At 42.8% G+C, this 20509-nt stretch overlaps 1 protein-coding gene across 2 annotated transcripts in view; it reads right to left on the minus strand.

The window, feature by feature from the left end:
* The window catches only part of FNBP4 (formin binding protein 4), a 33474-nt gene extending 13249 nt beyond the window's left edge, over window positions 1-20225 (minus strand). Inside the window, exons 1-10 of one of the 2 annotated variants that reach the window (XM_033928388.1) lie at window positions 20042-20225; window positions 18870-18980; window positions 13515-13657; window positions 8557-8746; window positions 7217-7364; window positions 5988-6153; window positions 3823-4140; window positions 3307-3505; window positions 3073-3185; window positions 2052-2156 (exon numbers count right to left, since the gene is read on the minus strand). In XM_033928388.1, coding sequence (XP_033784279.1) covers window positions 2052-2156; window positions 3073-3185; window positions 3307-3505; window positions 3823-4140; window positions 5988-6153; window positions 7217-7364; window positions 8557-8746; window positions 13515-13657; window positions 18870-18980; window positions 20042-20156 — 1608 coding nt within the window. In that variant the 5' untranslated portion in view covers window positions 20157-20225. The remainder of the gene's footprint in view (window positions 1-2051; window positions 2157-3072; window positions 3186-3306; window positions 3506-3822; window positions 4141-5987; window positions 6154-7216; window positions 7365-8556; window positions 8747-13514; window positions 13658-18869; window positions 18981-20041) is intronic. The other variant, XM_033928389.1, reaches the window with a different exon arrangement.
* Window positions 20226-20509: the final 284 nt, after the last annotated feature.

Below are 20509 nucleotides of genomic sequence, written 5' to 3' on the forward strand. Positions count from 1 at the left end.
GATAGCAGGCATTGTAGACAAAATCCCATAAAGATCAGGGCAAGGGAATCCACACTGCCAGGTTTCACACCTCTCAGCTTTGGCCAAATTCTAACTTTCTAGTCTATTCCCTGTGGGAAAGATGTTTGCCTCAAAAGGATTGTTGTCTGCTGTGTTGCCCAAAGTTGGTTTGTACTCTCCACTGCGAATCAAGTTTCCAAATTCAATTAAAATTTGTTATACGCCTAATCAAACTAAAGACAGTTTACAAAGGTAATCTGGGCCTACTGCCTTCCTGGATTGGCAAAAAACAACAGGGAAAAAGGAAATATCCAATGAAATCCAACAATAGGGAGTGAAAATATTCAATGTTGTATCACAAAACACACTTCCCTCTTTAGATAATGAAACTTTTTGTAGTATCAGCTTTACTTACGATAGGAATAGCTCAGAGACATGGGGCACAACAGAGGGTATGAACCCACAACCATCTCACCAGGCAATCATTGCTTAATCCTTCAACTCTTTCTTGGTTCCAACATGTCCACGTTTTGTTATACTGCTTCAGGAAACCAAACAGCTGTGAACTCGGTATAACAAAATGTGGACACGTTGGAACCAAGAAACCAAGCTTTAGCTAAGTGTTTTTCACCACCAAGAAACCAAACTTTAGCTAAGTATTTTTCACCTATTACACATTTTTTGGGAAATTGAGAGTTGCTGCACTTTTCAAAGTTGTTATAGTTTGTTCTCCTGATGATCCAAACACTGGTGAAAGAAGGTCGCTTGTTGGGAAGAATGGAGAAAAGGTGACAGCGTTAGAGCTCAAGTCGAAGTGGCTCCAGGTGACTTTGCCCTTTTCTAAACCTGAGCTGTTCTGTGAGGGAGCTTTTTGGCCAGTGAAAGTTATCAAAAGCAGTTTTGATTTGTACCTTTTGGTTCTATACTGCTACATCAGTCTGAGGCTTTTTCTCCCTCTTTTTGGGTGCATGATGGGTTTGAAGAGGGGGGTACCTTGGTGCCACGATCACACAACATTTTGAATCATTGCATGAACATATATATTGTGCGTCCTCATAATTTGTTAACAAATTGAGTTTCATCATTAATAATAATTTTTGAATAATGTATAAAAAATAAGCTTAAAATATGAAGGATTAACCAATGATTGGGTGGTGAGGTAGCAGGGGGTTCATACCCTCTGTTCATGTCTCTGAAATATTCCTATCATATGTAAAGCTGATATTACAAAAAATTTCAGTATCATCAGTTTCAGTATCATAGAGAGAAGTGTTTTCCTGGAGTGGCAGACAAAGCCTAAGGAAGCCTGCTGAAGTCAGAAAAATACTGGATGAGCTGAAGGCTGCACCAGCCCCCATAAAAGGAGTGAAAACATATCTGAATTGTTTTTTTGGGGGGGCACCTTGGGACATAATGCACCGCACCGATTATGACTGGTCTGGCATGGATAAGGAATTTTGCATTGCACAGCTGCTCTGAATTCCCCCCAGGGACAACATCTAGGAGTCTCTCTTCCTACCTCCCCCCCCCCCAGTCCTGGGACAACATCTAGGAGTCTTTTTTCCTACCTTCCCCCCCCCAGTCCTGGGACAACATCTAGGAGTCTCCCTCCCTCCTGGGACAGCAAGATGATCTAGAAACATAGAAACATGATGGCAGATAAAGGTCAAACAGCCCTTCCAGTCTGCCCATCCACTATCTCCTCTACAACTAAAGATATCCCATGTCCCTGTATATGTTTCATGGATAGTTGCCTAAGGGAGGCAACCTGACAAGATGAAATCCAAATTAAAATGACCCCTCTTATAATTGTATTTATGATGCCCCTTACAACAGTAGCAATGGTACATGGAAGTATATATTAGTATCATGCAAACAAAAAGGAGCAAGGCTATTATCTTCTCAGCAATTATTATACAACTTGTAAACCACTCTGTTCCATGCACAGGGCGGTATGTCAAAATAAACTATAAACTTATTTCCTCAGAGACCATAAAGACTGCACTGAACATAGTTTACATTACTATAAGTAATGCATGCAAGGCACATACCTCGGTCTGCAAGAGCAGCATATGGAAGTTGGAAAGAGACTGCCTACTAATACCCAGGAATTCCAATTTACTGGTTAAAGTGTTGGCCAATTCTCCAATCTGAAACTGCCAAACAAAAGAGTTGCTAAATAAAAAAAATTTATGCCTCTGATTACCAGTACAATCTTATTTTATGAAGACATGAACATACAGACTATGAATCCTATACCTAAGTCTCATTATAAATGGCGTTTACACTGTCAAGCAGGGACAAAAAATAAAGTGTAATGTGAATCAGGACCAGGACCACTGACAGACAAAACAGCTAGCAAACTAAGATGTGGGTGGGTTATATACATATAGGCAAGCCCTGGAACTGGCATATGGCTAGCCACCTAAGCACTGGTAATATGCGCATAACTTCTAGAATACTATTAAGTTACACGTGTAAAATGTGTGCCCTGCCCTATGTAAGATGTGCTATTTTGTAAATATGTGCATTAATGCATATCTGAAGCAACCAAGGAAATACATCACAGAAGGCATGATGAACACATGGGAAGACCTATGGTGGAGGCAGTGGATATGAAGACACGATCTGAATTCAAGAAGCTTGGGATAATTTCTAAAAGGACAGGAAAGGATAATAGAAAGCCTAGATGGGCTTGTAAGTGGTGAGCGTGTTGTCGGGGGAGCGGCTGACTTAGGAGAGGAGAGGTGAGGTCGTGCGCATGCTCGCACAGGATGGCGGCTGGCTTGGATCGGGAGCCGCTGATGGACGGCAGAGGCATCAGCCGAAGCAGGAGGGTAGCCACACAGGGACCCTGAGGGAAGGAAGCTACCACTTTGAAAGCACTGCAGCACCCGCAGGCAGATACTCACCCCTGAGCCACCATTGCTGAGTGCTCGTTTATCGGGGCAGTGCTCGGTTTGCGAGACAAAAGTTTGCTGAGTGTTTTGCTCGTCTTGCAAAGCACTCGCAAACCGAGGTTCCACTGTATATTGATCTTTAAACAATGCACGAACGCTACAAATGCATTACCTTCAGATCCTGGTCTTCCTCCTCTTCCAGTTTTGGATGTACTTTCAATGTCTCTTGGAGTGCCTCTGTCTGCACTTTTTTCTCTGTATTTTCATCTACAGCTTGTGCAGTTACTGTTAAAGGAGATAAAACACAATATCTAAATTCTCCTGCTTCTCCATCCCTGCTATATGCATCCTATGAGACAAAATCTTATCTAAACACTATGCTACTGAAACAAGGAACGTGCTTTACCGGTTTCCCCATTTTTGGATGCTTCTTGTTCATTTTTGTTGTTTGATTCAGGACTCAAAGCTTGAGCAATTGTCCGCCACTTTCCTCTTTTTGATCCCGATTTTTGAAGACCATCTTGAGAAGCTGACTGACTGATGTCTGAACGTGGACTAGAACCTGCCGAACTACCATCCCCCTCTTCTAAGGCTCGCAGCTCTGCCTGCAGAGAAAATCAGGAGTCAGCTGATGTACAGATTAAAGGATATGGACAAGATGGCCACTCAAGCTGCAGTTTGTCAATAAACTATATTATATAAAAATGTCTAGAAGCATAATAAAAAATGAATTTTGGTTCGACTGGAATTGCTAGTGGGTCGGTACAATCTGCTTCCCTAGTTTATTATAGTAAAGCAGCTGAGAAAGAGTAAATTTAATTAAGGTAGATTTTAGGTCTCCTGTGTGCGTGTGTAAGCATGCAAGAAGCCCATGACAAACTGAGGCAAGCGCATTAGTAGCAGGGATCAAGGAATCTCTTACCTTTCTCCTCTCTAACACCATCTCCAGTTCATGAGTGTCTTGCTCCTCTTCCTCCTCACTCTCCCCCGATTGTACAACACTACACACATCATCCTGGGAAAGCGCTTCCAAACCATGTTCTACCGCTTCTTGCTCTGTAGCAGTTTCAGCTGGCTCTTGTACCATTTCTTCTACTTCTTCTTTACAAATTACTTTCCTTCTCCACCGTTCCTCCTCTTCTTTCACACCCTTAGGCAATAGAGGAGCCAGAAGGGAAGCTGCTACCCCCTTCTTTTCCTCTTCATTGTTGGACAGCGCCTGAAGAGCTTCATTCACCTCCTGAAAAAGTAACAATGTCAGAGGACTGGCTTACTTGCTCGGCCACTCCTTCACATTCATACTTGTTTACATGTTCCACTCGATCTCTCTTTGTAAACCCAATTCTCTGCAGCAGTCTTTGGTTATTTGTCTGCTTGCTATATAGTGCAAAGCTCTCCCACTGTTCTGCTACTATATGGCAGTAACTTGATTCTTTCATAAGTGTGTAGAACATAAAACATACTATCTAAGGCTCATGGACCAACCATTACATTTCAATCTGGTTTAAAACAGGCCTTTGAAGGCCTGTGTCAAAGAGCTGATATAGCATTCATCTCTCTCTCTCTCTCATATATCATAGAAACATAGAAATAGACGGCAGATAAGGGCCACGGCCCATCTAGTCTGCCCACTGACCCTCCCCTACCTTTCTCTGTGAATAGATCCCACGTGTCTATCCCATTTGGCCTTAAAATCAGGCACGCTGCTGAGCTCAATCACCTGAAGTGGAAGACTATTCCAGCGATCAACCACCCTTTCAGTGAAAAAGAATTTCCTGGTGTCCCTGTGCAGTTTCCCGCCCCTGATTTTCCACGGATGCCCCGATTCTATTTGTTAGGCAAAATGAGTACAACTGAAAACTGCATTTGCCCCTTTTCATTTCAGGTTGTACAGTATACTAGTTACTCTTTTCTGTCTTTTGTGCTTCCTTGCAAAGCATCAGCGTGGCTCCAAAAACAAAGAACAAACTTTCTCTTCTCTTTGCAGCACAAGCTCCTTAGTAAAAGATTACTCTCTGCTCAAGGAACAATTTTATGTCAAAGTTTGGGGCATTAAGGACTTAAACACAACTTTACATAGAAGTGAAATGGCATAATCAGTTTTTACACATTTCTTTGAATGTTTCCGATTTTATTTACCCCTCATTGCAACCTTATTTTCTGATCTCTTCATGAAGTTCCCTTAGAAAGTTCACTAAGAAAGTGTTTAAGCGTGTTTAAGTTTCCACCCCACAAAAATAATACAACACAGGTCAGATTCATCAGCTCTGCACCCTCCCTCCCTCCGAAGAGTATCTTAGGAACTCATGCACTGTGTTACTATCAAGACCCTGGTTTTCTGGGGGGAAAAATCAGCAGCAGAGTTTTGCACTCAGGTGCCTAGACCAGTGCCAAATTGCTTACATTTTTGAAGTTTAAAAAAAGGGAACTTGCCAGGGGCATTCGGATATTTCTTTTCTGTCAGTTTCCTCCTTTTCTCATCTTTCAATGTGCTCTCCAATAACCTTCATTTGTCATACTAGATAAGTTTTCTACTAGCTACTTGTATCAACATACTAGAAAGTTTGCCTGAACCACACACCACCACAGACTAGCTTCTGTTAATAGCCCTAAAAGATAATATGCCTCAGTATTTAGCATGATAGAAAGTATGCAATTATAGGGTCTTGTAAGGAAGATTTCACACTATCTTGGTAAAACACAGGCTTAGTTTATTAGGTCCCACGGCAACCGGAGGGCATCCGCTCAAACTCAAGGGTGGGAGATTTCATGGTGACATCCAGGAAATACTTCTTCACCGAAAGGGTGGTTGATCTTTGCAATGGCCTTCCACGTCAGGTAATTGAAGCCAGCAACGTGCTCGACTTCAAGAAACAATGGGATAAACATGTGGGTTCACTTCAGGGAATTGCTTAGGGGAGTGTTCTTTTAAGGAGAGGGTTCTTTTGAGTGGGCAGACATGTTGGGCCGACGGCTCTTTTCTGCCGTCATACTCTATGTTTCAAGTATTACTAAAATATATATGGCTTACGTTCTAAAATAGCTCAACAATACATGCAGACTAGTTGCAAATAGGCAGCCACTAACCTTCTTGAATTCTTTTTTGGTCTGAGCAGGCTTACTAGCGGTGGTGACGTTAGCAGGAGCGGTTGTAGTAGTAGTAGTAGTCGTCGTCGTAGAAGACTCTGTGCTCTCTTGAGTATACAAATCTGTAGCCACCATATAACTTTCCCCTGTACCAGTTGTGACAGAGCTAAAGAAAACAAGCAAGATATGGTCACTATTAAAAATAAAAAAAAAATCCCTGTGTACTGCCAATGCACGCTAACTAAAATAGACTAAGTAGATAACAGTTTTAAGTTCCCCTTAATTGTTGCCTGCATTCAGATCCAATCAGCACATTTAAGCCTAACAAAAGGCTCAGGCCCGAACATAGGGCAATTTTTATTGAAGTGTACTAAAAATTCTTTGTTTACTGTCCCTTCACTACAAAGTTAAGGTGCTAAAAGTAGAAAGTCCCCAACATTTGCCCAGATTCTGTTGCACTAGCCATTTCAGAACTCAACTGAAAACTTATCTCTTTTCAAAATACTTGGTCAAATAATTTGTCATTTTTAGTTTATAATCTTTTGTAAACCGCGTAGAACTCACGGTTAAGAAGTATGATGTTATGCTGTGCCTCACCTACTGGAAACAAAGAAATTACATCCTGGCTTGCCCTGCTTCATGTACTATAAATGGAGAGTGCAAGGATTAGAGGTTTCTCTGTCTCCATCTGCTGGTAGGTGTGCACAATCCAACTTTATGGACTAGTCTGACAAGCAGTGCAGACTCAAGGGGCTGTAGTGCTTCAGAGTTTTTTTTTTGTTCTTCCCAGCACCCGCCTGTCAGCATCAGCTCCACCTGCTTTTTCACAAAACTGAGCACGTCACTTTGCTCTCACGACTACACTTTCCTTCACCTTAGCAACTGGCACCACCCCAAGTTTAAACACAAGAACAGGAATTACCTCTTCTCAAGTTTGAACTTGCAACAGTAACTGTAAAACAAGAAATAAGGCATGGCATCAAGAAACAAGATTTGCTACTGTGAGAGAGACAGGCTTTTGGCACTCTGAGCCAGTGCTTCATCTTGCTCATGGATTCAGCCTGTTCTCTGACAAAATAAAAAAAAAAAAAAAAAAAAAAAAAAAAAAAAAGGGGGGGGGGGACCCTATAGTCTTAAAGGCACTCAGTCTGTTGCAACCCACTTAAAGCATAACAATAACATTACATGAAAGCTATGTTGTGTTAACCTATAAGCCAAACTATTCTTACCTTTGCCTATAGTCCTGCATTCCTTGGAGCTGCGTTGCAAGGTACTGTGGGAGCTCCCAGGTAACTTCATTTGTCTGAATGTTCCAATAATAAAAACATCCAGTGTTTTCATCCCAGACTTCTTGCCAATCTCCCATTTCAACCCCCACTGGAAGAAAAACAAACACACACACTTTCAAGGTTAATACCATCTAGCACAGGGATCTCAAAGTCCCTCCTTGAGGGCCGCAATCCAGTCGGGTTTTCAGGATTTCCCCAATGAATATGCATTGAAAGCAGTACTATTGCACATAGATCTCATGCATATTCATTGGGGAAATCCTGAAAACCTGACTGGATTATGGCCCTCAAGGAGAGACTTTGAGACCCCTGATTCTAGCATGTGAAACCTGCAGAGAGCATCATTACCATTTAATATGTAATAATAAAATGCACACCACTATTATTCAATGCACTACTTCATAAAGGCATGGTATACAGCAGATGCACACCATCTATCTTAATTCTCCAATGGGAGCCAAGCATTGTGAAATATATGGATGGAAAAGCAGACGCCCTGTAATTACACAATCTTGCAGTAATCTGAGAGAATATGGGGCCCTTATAGACTACTTCTGCCAAAATGACTTGAGGACAAACATATAAATACTAAGGTGCTAAAGTGCTTAAAGGACAAGTGTGAAGTGCTCTTTCAGAAGACAGAAAGCAGTCAAAAAATATGGGTCAGCAGAAAAAAATGGCATGCAGCCAACATAGCCGAATATGTTCCGATTCGGAAGAGAATGCTACACACAGAACTCCAGAAGAAAATACGATTTGGCACGATGCACGTTTATGAGAGAAGAGCGAGATCATATTCCACATGCCCTGGCTTAGGAGTAAAGTTAACTCCTGTCATGGTATGTACAAAAGTGACCCATTTGAAGAAGTTGCCCCTGAAAGACTTGTGTCAATTTAAATAAACAAACAAACAAAAAAGACAGACTGTCATCTCTTTTGCCAGATGTTTGCACTATTAAACTTATATTGTGTTTTAAATTATGTATGCTGTACTGTAATCCACTTTGAATAAAAGTGGAGTATAAACTATAAATAAAAAAAGAAATGGCAAGAAAAAAAATGCCAATTGAATAAGAGCAGATCCTTGCTGAACCACAGAGGAAAAAGTAACAGCTCAATAGTGGACAGTACCAGGCCTCAACACAGCAGAATTCTAAACTGCATCTTAAAAGTTCAGGTACCTCTTGTAGGTCAAGCAAGGAGTCATGTGACCCATTGAGGGCATTTACTGTAGAAAGTTACAATTCAGACATGAAGTACATACAAGAACTAGTTCTCACCTCCTGCCAATGAACATTGGGTATCGTACTGCCATGCTGCCTGAGCTGGCTCTGCTCCATTCTGAGTAGTTGCAGACACCACAGGGAGGGTATCCTTGGGCTCAGGACGAGGTGGGGTTGGAGGTGGAGCTGTAGAAGCAGCAACGGTAGAAGTATCTGGTGGAGCAGGTGCAGTGATGGCATCAATTTCCTGACAAGACAAAGTTTTTATTTTGAAGGTTTTTGAGACATGAAATATTTCCAAGCATTAGTGTGCTACATTTATGCTGTAGAAATCAGTATTAGTCAGGGTTTCTTTGACATCTGGCCTAGGATGAATATCACTACCATATACTTTCACAGAACACTGCATTTCTAGCTAATGAGAAACTAGGACTTTTGCTTGCTAATTTTCTTTCCTTTAGTGCCTACCAGCAGATGGAGACTGAACTACTGGACTTCAGAATGAGCCTATAAATACTGTGCAGTTCCCAGTCAGTCTTTCTATATCAAAACATGACTAATTTTTTTTTTTAATTACATTTCCCCAAAAAGAGCAATCCCATAACAGGAAATTGAAAAATAAATAAGAGAATCTCCTTAAACTACTGTTTTTCCCCAAGGCTGCAAAGAGCACTTTGCATGAGCCGAGAAAACAACTCTCCTCAAGAGACTAAAAGGCACACACAAGAGACAAAATTACTGCCAAAGGAAGGGGTTTCTGGACTGATCTGGAGAGGATAAAGGAAAGAAACTAGCAGGAAGGAGAAACCGACGGGTTCTAATGCACCTCAACCAGCAGGTGGATATAGACAAAAACTTTTGGCTGTAGTTTAAGAGGGATGTATAATCAGTCTGATGAATAGCCAAGCAGAACTCAGGAAAACAAAACTATAAACAGAAAACAGCACTCCCAGGAAGAGAATAGCAACTAATAGAGAAATACTGTTGGATCTTGAATAGAAATAAGACCTTCAAAAACATCCCCACAGCTCGCCAGCTATGCCAGGCAAACCAAACGCCATTGTTCTTAAACTCCCAAAAAACCCCAACAAAAAAAGACACTGCAGAAAAAATAACAACCCACCATACACTTTGCATACATAGAAACATAGAAAGATGACGGCAGAAAAGGGCTATAGCCCATCAAGTCAACCCACTCTACTGACCCACCCCAATAAGTCTAGATGCTAGTGACTCGTCCTACGTAGGGATCCCACGTAAAAGTCCCATTTACTCTTAAAGTCGAGCACGCTGGTGGCCTCGACCACCTGCACCGGAAGCTTATTCCAGTGGTCTACCACCCTCTCCGTGAAAAAATACTTCCTGGTGTCACTACTAAATTTCCCCCCTCTAAGTTTAAGCGGATGCCCTCTTGTGGTCGAGGGCCCTTTGGGGAAGAGGATGTCATCTTCCACCTCGACACGTCCTGTGATGAATTTAAATGTCTCAATCATGTCTCCCCTCTCCCTTCGTTCCTCTAGAGTGTAGAGCCGCAGTCTGCTCAGTCTCTCTTCGTACGAGAGACCCTTGAACCCCAAGATCATCCTAGTGGCCATCCGCTGAACCGACTCGACTCTAAGCACGTCTTTACGGTAATGTGGCCTCCAGAATTGCACACAGTATTCCAGATGAGGTCTCACCATAGTTCTGTACAGCGGCATTATGACTTCTAGTTTCCGACTGACGAAACTTCTATCGATACATCCCATCATTTGCCTTGCCTTGGATGTGGCCTTCTCCACCTGTTTGGCAGCCTTCATGTCTGCACTGATGATTACTCCCAAATCTCGTTCTACTGAGGTCCTAGCTAATGTTACTCCATTTAAGGTGTAAGTTCTGCACGGATTTCTGCTACCGAGGTGCATTACCTTACATTTCATAGCATTGAAGTTTAGCTGCCATGTCGAGGACCAGTTTTCCAACGTACGAAGGTCCTGTGTCATACTATCCTGTAAAAAGCTTCCACTTACTATGTTGCACAGTTTTGCGTCATCGGCGAATAGTGTTACTTTACCCTGTAGTCCTCGTGTCAAGTCCCTTATGAATATGTTAAAAAGGAGAGGACCCAGGTCCGAGCCCTGCGGCATTCCGCTGGTCACTTCCGATGTTTCAGAGAGGGTACCGTTGACCACCACCCTCTGAAGTCTACCACTCATACGAACACCAAATAAAACGAGCGAGATCTGTGCCAGTCTGAAGAGACGATACAGAAGGAGAAATTAGTTCTTACCTGTTAATTTTCTTTCTTAGTCCCTCTAGACTGGTACAGAGACTGATGGGATGTACCAAAGCAGTACCCATCATGGGTGGGACCCCTGAAGGGCCACCACAAGACGCGCCTGAACTTCCACATGGTAGTATTATATAAATTAATAGAGAGAAGACAAAACTGCAGCTTTGTAGAAATCTTCTGGAGGCACCAGAGAAGACTTAGCCCACGAAGCTGCCTGACCCCAAGTGGAATTCTGGAACAGGAATCTTTTGAAGAAGGGATGCTGAAGCGATAGCCTCCTTGATCCATCACACAATGGTAGTCGAGGAAGTACCATCTTCCTTACAAGGACCCGCTAAGAGAACAAAGAGATTATCCGATGTCCAGAACTCCTGGGTCCCCTGAACCAAAGAACCCTATGGACATCCAAGTTAGAAACATAGAAAATGGTGGCAGAAAAGGGCTATAGCCCACCAAGTCTGCCCATTCCAAGTATCCGCCCCCCTGAATTCACTCCCTTAAAGATACCACACGAGCATCCCATTTTCTCTTAAAATCTGTCACGCTGCTGGCCTCAATCACCTGCAGTGGGAGTCTGTTCCAATGATCCACCACTTTTCAGTTGCGCAACTGTGTCTGCTCCAAAGAGCCCTCCCAACTACCCAAGACCCGTAGAACGACAGATTGGTGACCATGAAAAGGCGAACCCACCTTCGGCAGAAAGGAGGGAACCGGCCGCAGCATGACCCGCTCCCTAGAGAACTCCAGAAAGGGAGGCCTACAGTTTGGAAACATAAGCTAGACAGGTGGAAAGTCCCCAGGAACCTAAGAGGGTGGAAATCACCTTATCTGAATAACCTCTCTTACTTAGGCATCCCCTTTCAAGAGCCAAGCCATAAAACAAGCGAGATCCGGATCGAACCTTGGAATGGGCGAGTCAGAAGGTCGGACAAGAGGAGCAGTTGAACAGACAGAGGAGCACGAAAAGATGAACCAAACCAGTGTAATACGGGCATCGGGCCAATCTGTCTCTTGACCAGTTGAGTGATGTCCTCCACTCAGGGTTCCTTCCTGCAGTTGAATATCCTGGACACTTTTGCATTATTCTTGAATGCCAACCAATTCATCACTGGTTGCACCCGAATGGAACGATTCATCATGGCCATTTTATGATGGTGGCACTGAAACGGCAGTGAATTGTCCCATGCAAGCTGTGTATCAAACAAAATGAAGTGGGATGAATCATTTGTTCCTTCAAAGTTTGTCTGCTTCCTGGCACCAGGTGAGCTGCTGGTTCTCCAGCATGACTTAAAAAAGTTCTCGTGTCACGATAGTCCTGACTTCCAGACTCTGAAACAGATGTGCCACCTCAGCCTGCATCTCAGCCAGTGCAGAAGGTGGTGGCTAGCCACTTCCATTCTCTTGCCATGCAGGCACAGTGCCACTATTAAATACAGGGGCTGAGGTCCAGCTACATCTAAGAATAAAGTTTCCGGGGGGGGGGGGGGGGGGGGAGAGGGACATCATCATCCCCAGATGATTCATCAGATGTTTGTTTCATGTGATGATTCAGCGTTGAAATAGCTGCAATGAATCATCCTAGACCCCCCCCCTGCACATCACAATCACTGCACAGGCCTCTGAAACCAGAGCCGGGGAGGCAGCAGAGAACCTGACTCTCCCACCTAGGCAATCACCCCCCAGGCCAGCATAAGATCTTGCCCAAGAGCTGTAGCTTCTGGTTTGTTTCTGTTCTTTTGTTAATAAATTTTTTTAAAAAAATTGTATCATCCTAGCAGGGGTGTTATGTTTTTAAATGCTGATCCCCACTGGTTAAGTTAGATCCAGATTTTCAATCCCAGGCCTTGTGTCCTGGGACCAACATGCAATATCCAGGTCAGCAGCGATACTATAATCTATAATCGGTGCAATACCTGCATAACTAACCAGGCAAGTCAGCACTGCTATTTAAGTGGACCTACATGCCCAGTTATATAGGCACTGGCACCGAATACTGTCAGTGCTCATACAGCATCCTGGAAGTTCTGCAATAAATTGGATTTTTCATGGCACTGACCAAGTTGCTTACTGCTGAATATCTCCCTCTAGATGTGCTCAGTATGATTTAACCAGACAGGAACCTCTCCTGTCCCGTTAAATTATTTTGAATACTGAGCCTTTGTAATTTAAACACAGATCTTTGGTGGCACCAGCAAGGCTGAAATAATTCATCTAGTCTAGTTGCTTTTTCAGTTCTTACTGGTAGGCAAAGCCCCATGATAGGGATCCAGGTCAGTTCAGATTCCCCATATGAAAGTGTTTTGAGTTTCCATTGTAGAGCCTTGTAGGAGTATAATACAGGCTCTGAAAGCTATAAACAAGTTCAATATCCAGATCAAAGCTGCCCTGGGGTTGGCTCAAATGGGCTCGCATCAGGTTTTAGAGGGAACTTGTCTTAGTCCTTTTACATGTAGGATCAATGTTATGGCGATGGATAGGAAGAAAAATAGAACAGAACCAACCCCCCCACCTCAGGATGACTTGAACAGGCTTATGGAACATTACATCAGTTATAAGAGAAGCCAATAGATCATAAAAAGCCACAGTGTCGCTACTGCTATTTATGTAACACCTCTGTAAATATAACAACACTGTAATATGTATCATCGCTGTAAATGTACAGTCTCTTCTATTGTTAACCGCATTGAACTTCCATGGTATTGCGGTATACAAGAATAAAGTTATTATTATTATTATTACTCACTGCTAGGAAGTTAGCTAGAGTGCTATCAATATCTCCTGTGGGATTTCCATTTGTAGTTGCTGTTTGTGTTGGTTTCTGAGGAGTTTCACTTTCTTCATCATCATCATCACTGTCTGCATAGGCACCAAGTAAACATAAACCACCTGCAGAAATAAAGCAAAAACATGTATCCACCAAGCTTCTGAGTAAGTGACAAAATTACACAAAACTGTACATAGTCTGACTCTACTTTGGTTGTTCTACAGAAAGGCAGTATACCAAATCCTCGACTCTCTATAGACTTGGGAAACCATAGCTATACCCACAGATTGTCGTCAGTGACTCAAATGTTTGGGGAGGCTAAAGTGTGTATGTTGGGGGGGGGAGGGGGTAGTGCAGGGTGACTGGGGTGTGATGGTCCTAGTTAGTCATTGGGGTGCATTACCTCTGTCTCCACCCACCCTCATAGTGCTTTTCTCTTTACCCCCACGAGCCCCATCTCTCATTATAATCTCACCTCATCCCCTCACCCTATAGTCTTGTCCTCTCTCTCCCTCCATCCATCCCCCTTCACTCACAGACCTCCATCAGGTTTCTGCCTACCTGAGTTTGCAGCAGCAAGACTAGAAAGGGTTAACTTCTTTTCCCTTCCCTGCCTCCCAGACGCCAAAGGTTATAAAGAAAATTAAAAAATTATGCACGGAGCTAGAGCACAGTGACTGCTGCTGCCGGCCCTGCTCATCTCCCTCCCCCATGATTTAACTGCCCATTTCCGGGAGGGAAGAGGAAGACTAGCAGTGGCACATAGGGCTCTGGCCCTGTGCACAATTTAATTTTTTTTGTAGCCTCTTGAGTCAAGGAGACAGCAGCAGTGAAGGAAAAGGAAGATCACCCTTCCTATTTGTTTTTGCCACTACAGACTTGGGCAGGGAGGGGAAGCTAGCCTTCCCAAGCCTCTTATATGGGATGCCTATGGCAATGGCAACTGACATTCCATTACTAGATACGACAGTGGTTCATGGTTTCTTCTTGCAGCCTACGACACTTCTCTTCTATAGTGGTCTATCCAAGGTAGAAGGAAAGCCTGCCCCTGCTTAGGTTCCCAACAGCTGAAGGGTTTAGGCTCTCCTAGGGCACTTGTGCCAGGAGTATTCTACCATAGCCATACTAAATTCCATCATTAAAAAATATAGTATCCAAAAGGATATGCTCTAAATGGGAGACTACACATTTTACCTAAGTTCTGTAGCCTTTTTTTTTTCTCCTAAAAAGCTCTTTTGATAGTAACTGTAGTTTTTAGGTAAGTAAGAGTAAAATCTATGAAAGTAAAGTATTTGCTTTCATTATATACCTTAAGCTACCTCCTGGAGCATTAACTGTACTCTGAGGTGCTGAAAGATATTTCAGTTCATCTTTGAACAAGTTTAAAGAATCGCCATCATACAAATGCACAATATGAGACATCATATTCCTCCATAGAATATATTCAAACAAAAGGCGTATAATAAATTCAATAGAATCAAGTACTGTATGTGGTACATGAAATTTTGTTATTATAACCCTCTTTGCTCACTCCCAACAATACATTACGTTAGTGACTTTTATTCCGCCATTACCTTACGATTCAAGGCGGATTACATAAGAGGTTATCTGGACATTTCCAGAAGAGTTACAAAGTTGAATGGGTTACTTCGGGGGACTTAAGAGCTTCCTTGTTTTGATGGATTTCTTGAATAGCAGGGCTTTTATTTCTTTTCTGAAAGTTTTGTAGTCTGGAGTCGTGGTCAATAGATTGGATAGTTAGCAGTCTAGTTTCGCTGCCTGCGTGGCCAATAGCAACCTACTTCATCTGACCCACCCACCCAACCAAACCACCCCTTCCCTCAACAACCAACCACTCCATATTAAGCAGTGATCCCCAAAAAACCAACAGCAAATATTCCCTTCCCCACCTGGGGAAACTCTCAACAACTGAATAGCAACAAATATCATATCCTTGAGGGAGAAAGAAGGGACTCACCAAAAATTAAGCATGGGGGAGGAAGAAACATCTGCAACACACATACACCCCTACAGGTATTGAAGAGATAGCCAAGTTTAATTCTGGAATGTTAACTTTTTTAAAAAGTACTTAAAAATCAAACTGCAAGCTCATGGTGATAATGAATACCAAACTTCTAAACAAAACAACTTTGACCTCTTATGGGAAGATTTTACCATCTATTTCTCATGTAACAGTGCATGTAGGCAATTATGCCAACTCCAAAAAGGTGAGATCTCAAAGTTGTTTCCCCCTACCCCCAACTAACTCCACTTTTCAAATAAGTTATTTGGGGTTTTTACATATTTTTTTGTGAGGGGGGTTGATGCAAGAGAGAAAAGACTAGGTTTTGGTTTCTTCTTTTTAAAATCTATTCAAGTTGATCCAATATCGTAGTTCCATAATAAACACAAAATAAGACAAAACACAAAAGCTATATTCAGTTATAAACATGGCTTCTTTTATGCAAAAGTACAAACAAATAACATTAGTCCACATCAAAGGGAAGAGCACTGAAAATGGCTTTTTTTAAAGTTTCTGAGCTTTGTAGATCTGCTATTCTAACATCCCTCAGTCAATATAACTCAACTTCTCTACTTTAAACTAAACTAAACCTTAAGTTTGTATACCGCATCATCTCCATAAAGATGGAGCTTGACACGGTTTACAGGTAATTCAACAAATGAGGAAAGGACATAATAAGAAAGTAGAGGTTATGAAGAGGATAGCTAGCTTTACATTTTAAATAGACAGCTTTACGTTTTGGAGAAAAGCCAGGTTTTCAGATGCTTTCGGAATAATTGGAATGAGCCTAGGTTCTGCAGTGGGGCAGGGAGGTTATTCCAAAGCTCAGTGAATTTGAAGAAAAGGGAATTACCTAATTTACCTGCATACATGACGCCTTTAATGAGGGGAAAGATAGTTTGAATATGTGGGCGGATCTGGTAGTGTCAGGTCTCGAAGAATTCCAGGATAGTGGGATTAGGGGAGGAAGAATGCCATGTAGGAACTTGAAAATTAGGCAGGTACATTTAAAGTGAATCCTAGAAATCACTGGAAGCCAGTGAAGTTTTGACAGAAGCGGGGGAAACATGATTGAATTTGCTTTTTGCGAAGATCAACCTAGCCGCAGTGTTCTGAATCCGCTGAAGTCTTTGCGGATTTTTCTTGGTTAGACTTGGATAGATGGAATTACAATAGTCCAGTCTAGAAAGAATGATTGATTGTACAAGGACAGCAAAATGTTGTTGGTGGAAGCAGGATCTCACTTTCCTCAACTTGTAAAGACTAAAAAAACATTTTTTTACCAGAGAGTTGAGATGATCATTAAAGGAAAGTATAGAGTCAATAATGATGCCCAAAACTTTTTTTGAGAATTTGATCTGCAGCGTGGATACAGAAGGTAGTGGGTAACTGATCTAATTTTGGGTCAAGACAGTAGTTTTGTTTTGGACTCATTCAGCTTCATTTGTACAGAGAGGGCCCAGGATTGGAGTTTCGTTATGCAAGCTGTTATATTTTCAGTGAGGTTAGTGAGGTTCGAATTTATCTCGGGAAGGACAAGGATATCTCGGGAAGGACAAGGATGTCATCTGCATATGAAACACAGACACTGGGTACACAAAGGATGGGCTGAGCACACATGCGTGTAAAGCAAATGCGATAGGTTGCCAATTGGCTCCTAAAGCCCATATTAAGCTAAGTTCTTAGTCCAGTAAACTAACTGCACACTATTACTCATCCACTGGGGAAAATGAGGAATGCATGCTAGACTGTTTCTTCTCTACTAAACAGGCCTTGCTGCAACAGCCACTCAAAAATGCCTGACAAAAGTTATGTGGAAGACCAGGTAGCCGCCCAATAGACATACAAGTATAATGCCCTTACTTCCGCCCAGGATGCAAAGTGCAGAGTGATGCACTTGGGGAGTAGAAATCTGAGGAAGCCATAGGTGCTGGGAGATGAGAGGAGAGGGATCTTAGAGCAACAGTGCCTGAAGATCTGAAAGTACAGAAATGTGACAAGGCAGTGGCTGTGGCCAGAAGGATGCTAGATTGTATAGGAGAGGCATAACCAGTAGAAGAAAGGTGTTGATGCCCCTGTACAGGTCACTGATGAGGCCCCACTGAGTATTGTGTTCAATTTTGGAGACCGTAGCTGGCAAAAGATATAAGATGAGTTGAAGCGGTCCAGCAAAAGACAACAAAGATAGTAGAGGTTTGAGCCAAGAGACTGGAAGACTTGAGGACAGGAGGGAAATGGGAAATATAATACAGATGTTTAAATACTTAAAAGGTATTAATATCTTAAAAGGTATCAAGAGGGCCTGGGATAAGACGTGGGATCTCTCAGAGAGAAAAAGTTAATGGTTACTGTGGATGAGCAGACTAGAGGTGCCATTTGGCCTTTATCTGCCGTCATGTTTCTAAATCTTTTCCAGAAAAAGAAGAATGGTAAAACTAGAGGACATAAATTGAGGTTGTGGGGTGGTAGACTTAGGAGAAATATTAGGAAATTATTTTTCACGGAGAGGGTGGTGGATGCCTGGAATGCCCTCCCGAGGGAGGTGGTGGAGAAGAAAACAGTGACAATTCAAGAGTGTGGGATGAACACAGAGGACCTCTAATCAGAAAATTACAGGTATAATTAGAAGAACTAAGGCCGGTACTGGGCAGACTTCAAGTTCTTTTCATTTTTTATATACCGTTTATCAAACGGATATCTAAACGGTTTACAATAGAATGAAATTTAAAAAGAAAAACGGTTTGGGTCCTGTATACTGTTTAGGATGGGCTGGGGAGGGCTCTGATGGGAATTCAAGTAATTTGGGATAGTATAGATAGGCTAGATAGTATAGATACATTACTCGGCAGATTTCTATGAACAATGAACAAAAACAACTGAACTTAATTATGGATTTGTAATGCATGCATCTATTGGGCAGACTGGATGGACCATTCAGGTCTTTATCTGCTGTCATTTATTAGGATTTATTTACTACCTTTTTGAAGGAGTTTACGCAAGGTGGTGTAGAGCTTAGAACGGTTTGCATGAATTTATTCAGGTACTCGAGCATTCTTCCCTGTCCCCTTAATCCCCCCATTGCCCCAGGGCTCACAATCTATCTAGTGTACCTGGGGCAATGGGGGGATTAAGTGACTTTCCAAGGGTCACAAGGTGCAGCATGGGTTTGAACTCACAACCCCAGGGTGCTGAGGCTGTAGCTTTAACCAATGCGTGTCACTCTCCCCCCATAAGAGACAACAACAATAAAAATATTCAAATTACAATCAAAGTATGGCACAGTATACTGCATTACCAAGCTTATACTGTACCTGTGGGTTTGACTACTGCAGGCTTGACCACTGCAGGCTTGACCACTGTGCTAGTTAAACTGGGGACTCCTTGAGCAATCTGTGGAACTTCCCCAACCATCTCCTGCTCATCTTCATAGAGGGGGGGGAGGGGGGAGAGAGAGAGAAAAAAAAAAACATAAGTTAGACATATATTGGATAACTGCTTGATATATGCCATCATTTAGAACGTTAACCTTAATTTTTCTTCTATTACAAACACTGCCTCCATTTTTTTTTCAAGTTAATTGTTTTAAGCAGCCATGTTATGGTAATACTATACACACAAAAGTACAACAGGACAAAAACCCACCGGTATAAAAGCACACAAGAAACAGTGGTATCTTCTGTTTTCCCAATGTAATTATTTTTGTTGTTATATTTAATGTTTTAGTGCCTTTATCATGTTTTTATGTTAGTGACCCCTGATGCAGGCGTCTTGATTTGCCGAAACGCAGTCATATATGTCCTTTTATTGGAATGAACAAGACTCTTCTACATCAGTGATCCTAGGTGGAGTGGGCATTGCCCATTCCCACTACACATACATCAGTGAAATGACAGCACTGGGCCACCGATTACCCCCGTCAGCTCAACAGCCCTCCCAAATCACTTAGATATGTCACAATGGGCATCATTACGATCAAAGCCAGTTTCCCTAAACTTGATAGTACCAGCTGCCGCTCAAAAATGAGTTACGAGAACAGCAAAAAAAAATATAGAGTCGCTTTAGGAACTACGTTTCTTTCATTATTTCCAACCACCACAAAATTAGTCGAGTCCCAAAGCCTGAAAGACGGTTCCGTCCAAATTGCACGCAGCTACAGCAAGAAATCGTCGCCGCTGGTTGCAACCCATTCACTGCGCAGTGCAGAGAAAAAAAAAAAAAAAAGAAACGTCTCCCGGTAACAAAAAGCTTCCTCCACCCCGGGTTATTGAATCCCCTCTCCGCGCGCGCGCGCGCCCCCCTCTCTCCCTTAATTCACTCCCCTCTCTTTCCCGCCTCGCGCTCTACTTCCTTCCTGCCTCCTCTCCCTCGAACTCGCTCTCACCGCCCCCCCCCCCCCACAAAAAAAAAAAAGAGCCTCCGAGGCCTACTCGGCCTCGAGCGCCCCCAGACGCGGCCAGCCGGGCCGAGGACGCCCGCCTCTCACCTTCCGACGCGGACTCCGCGTCTTCCCGCGCGGTCAAACCACCGCTACGGGGGCCCGGCGGGGAGAAGCGCAAGATCTGCCTCCGGCCTGACACCAAGCGAGACTTCTTTCCCATGGAGGTAGCGAAACGAGCGGCCGAAGAGCCCGACGACGCCACACTGCGTAAAGTGTGAATTATTCATGAGCCCGGCGCCGGACGTCACACACACGTTTCTTGCGTCACCTCAATAGCTCGTCCAATGACAGGCGGGGGGGACGTTGCGTCGGCGAAACGCATTGGACGGACGGGCTGGCCGTTATGCTACGCGAAATGTCATTGGTGTCTAGGTTATCTAGCGCGCCCTTCTCGCTGAAGCTTAGGTATTGGACGAGGCTTTAAGGAGTGATATTGTATTTTTTAAGGCAATATTATACAGTTAATGTCATTAAATGTAAAAGATTACTCAATAAAATAATAAAAAAGAACCA

Source organism: Geotrypetes seraphini, chromosome 19 (genome assembly GCF_902459505.1).
Source record: "Geotrypetes seraphini chromosome 19, aGeoSer1.1, whole genome shotgun sequence".
In the NCBI taxonomy this organism is placed as follows: Eukaryota; Metazoa; Chordata; class Amphibia; order Gymnophiona; family Dermophiidae; genus Geotrypetes; species Geotrypetes seraphini.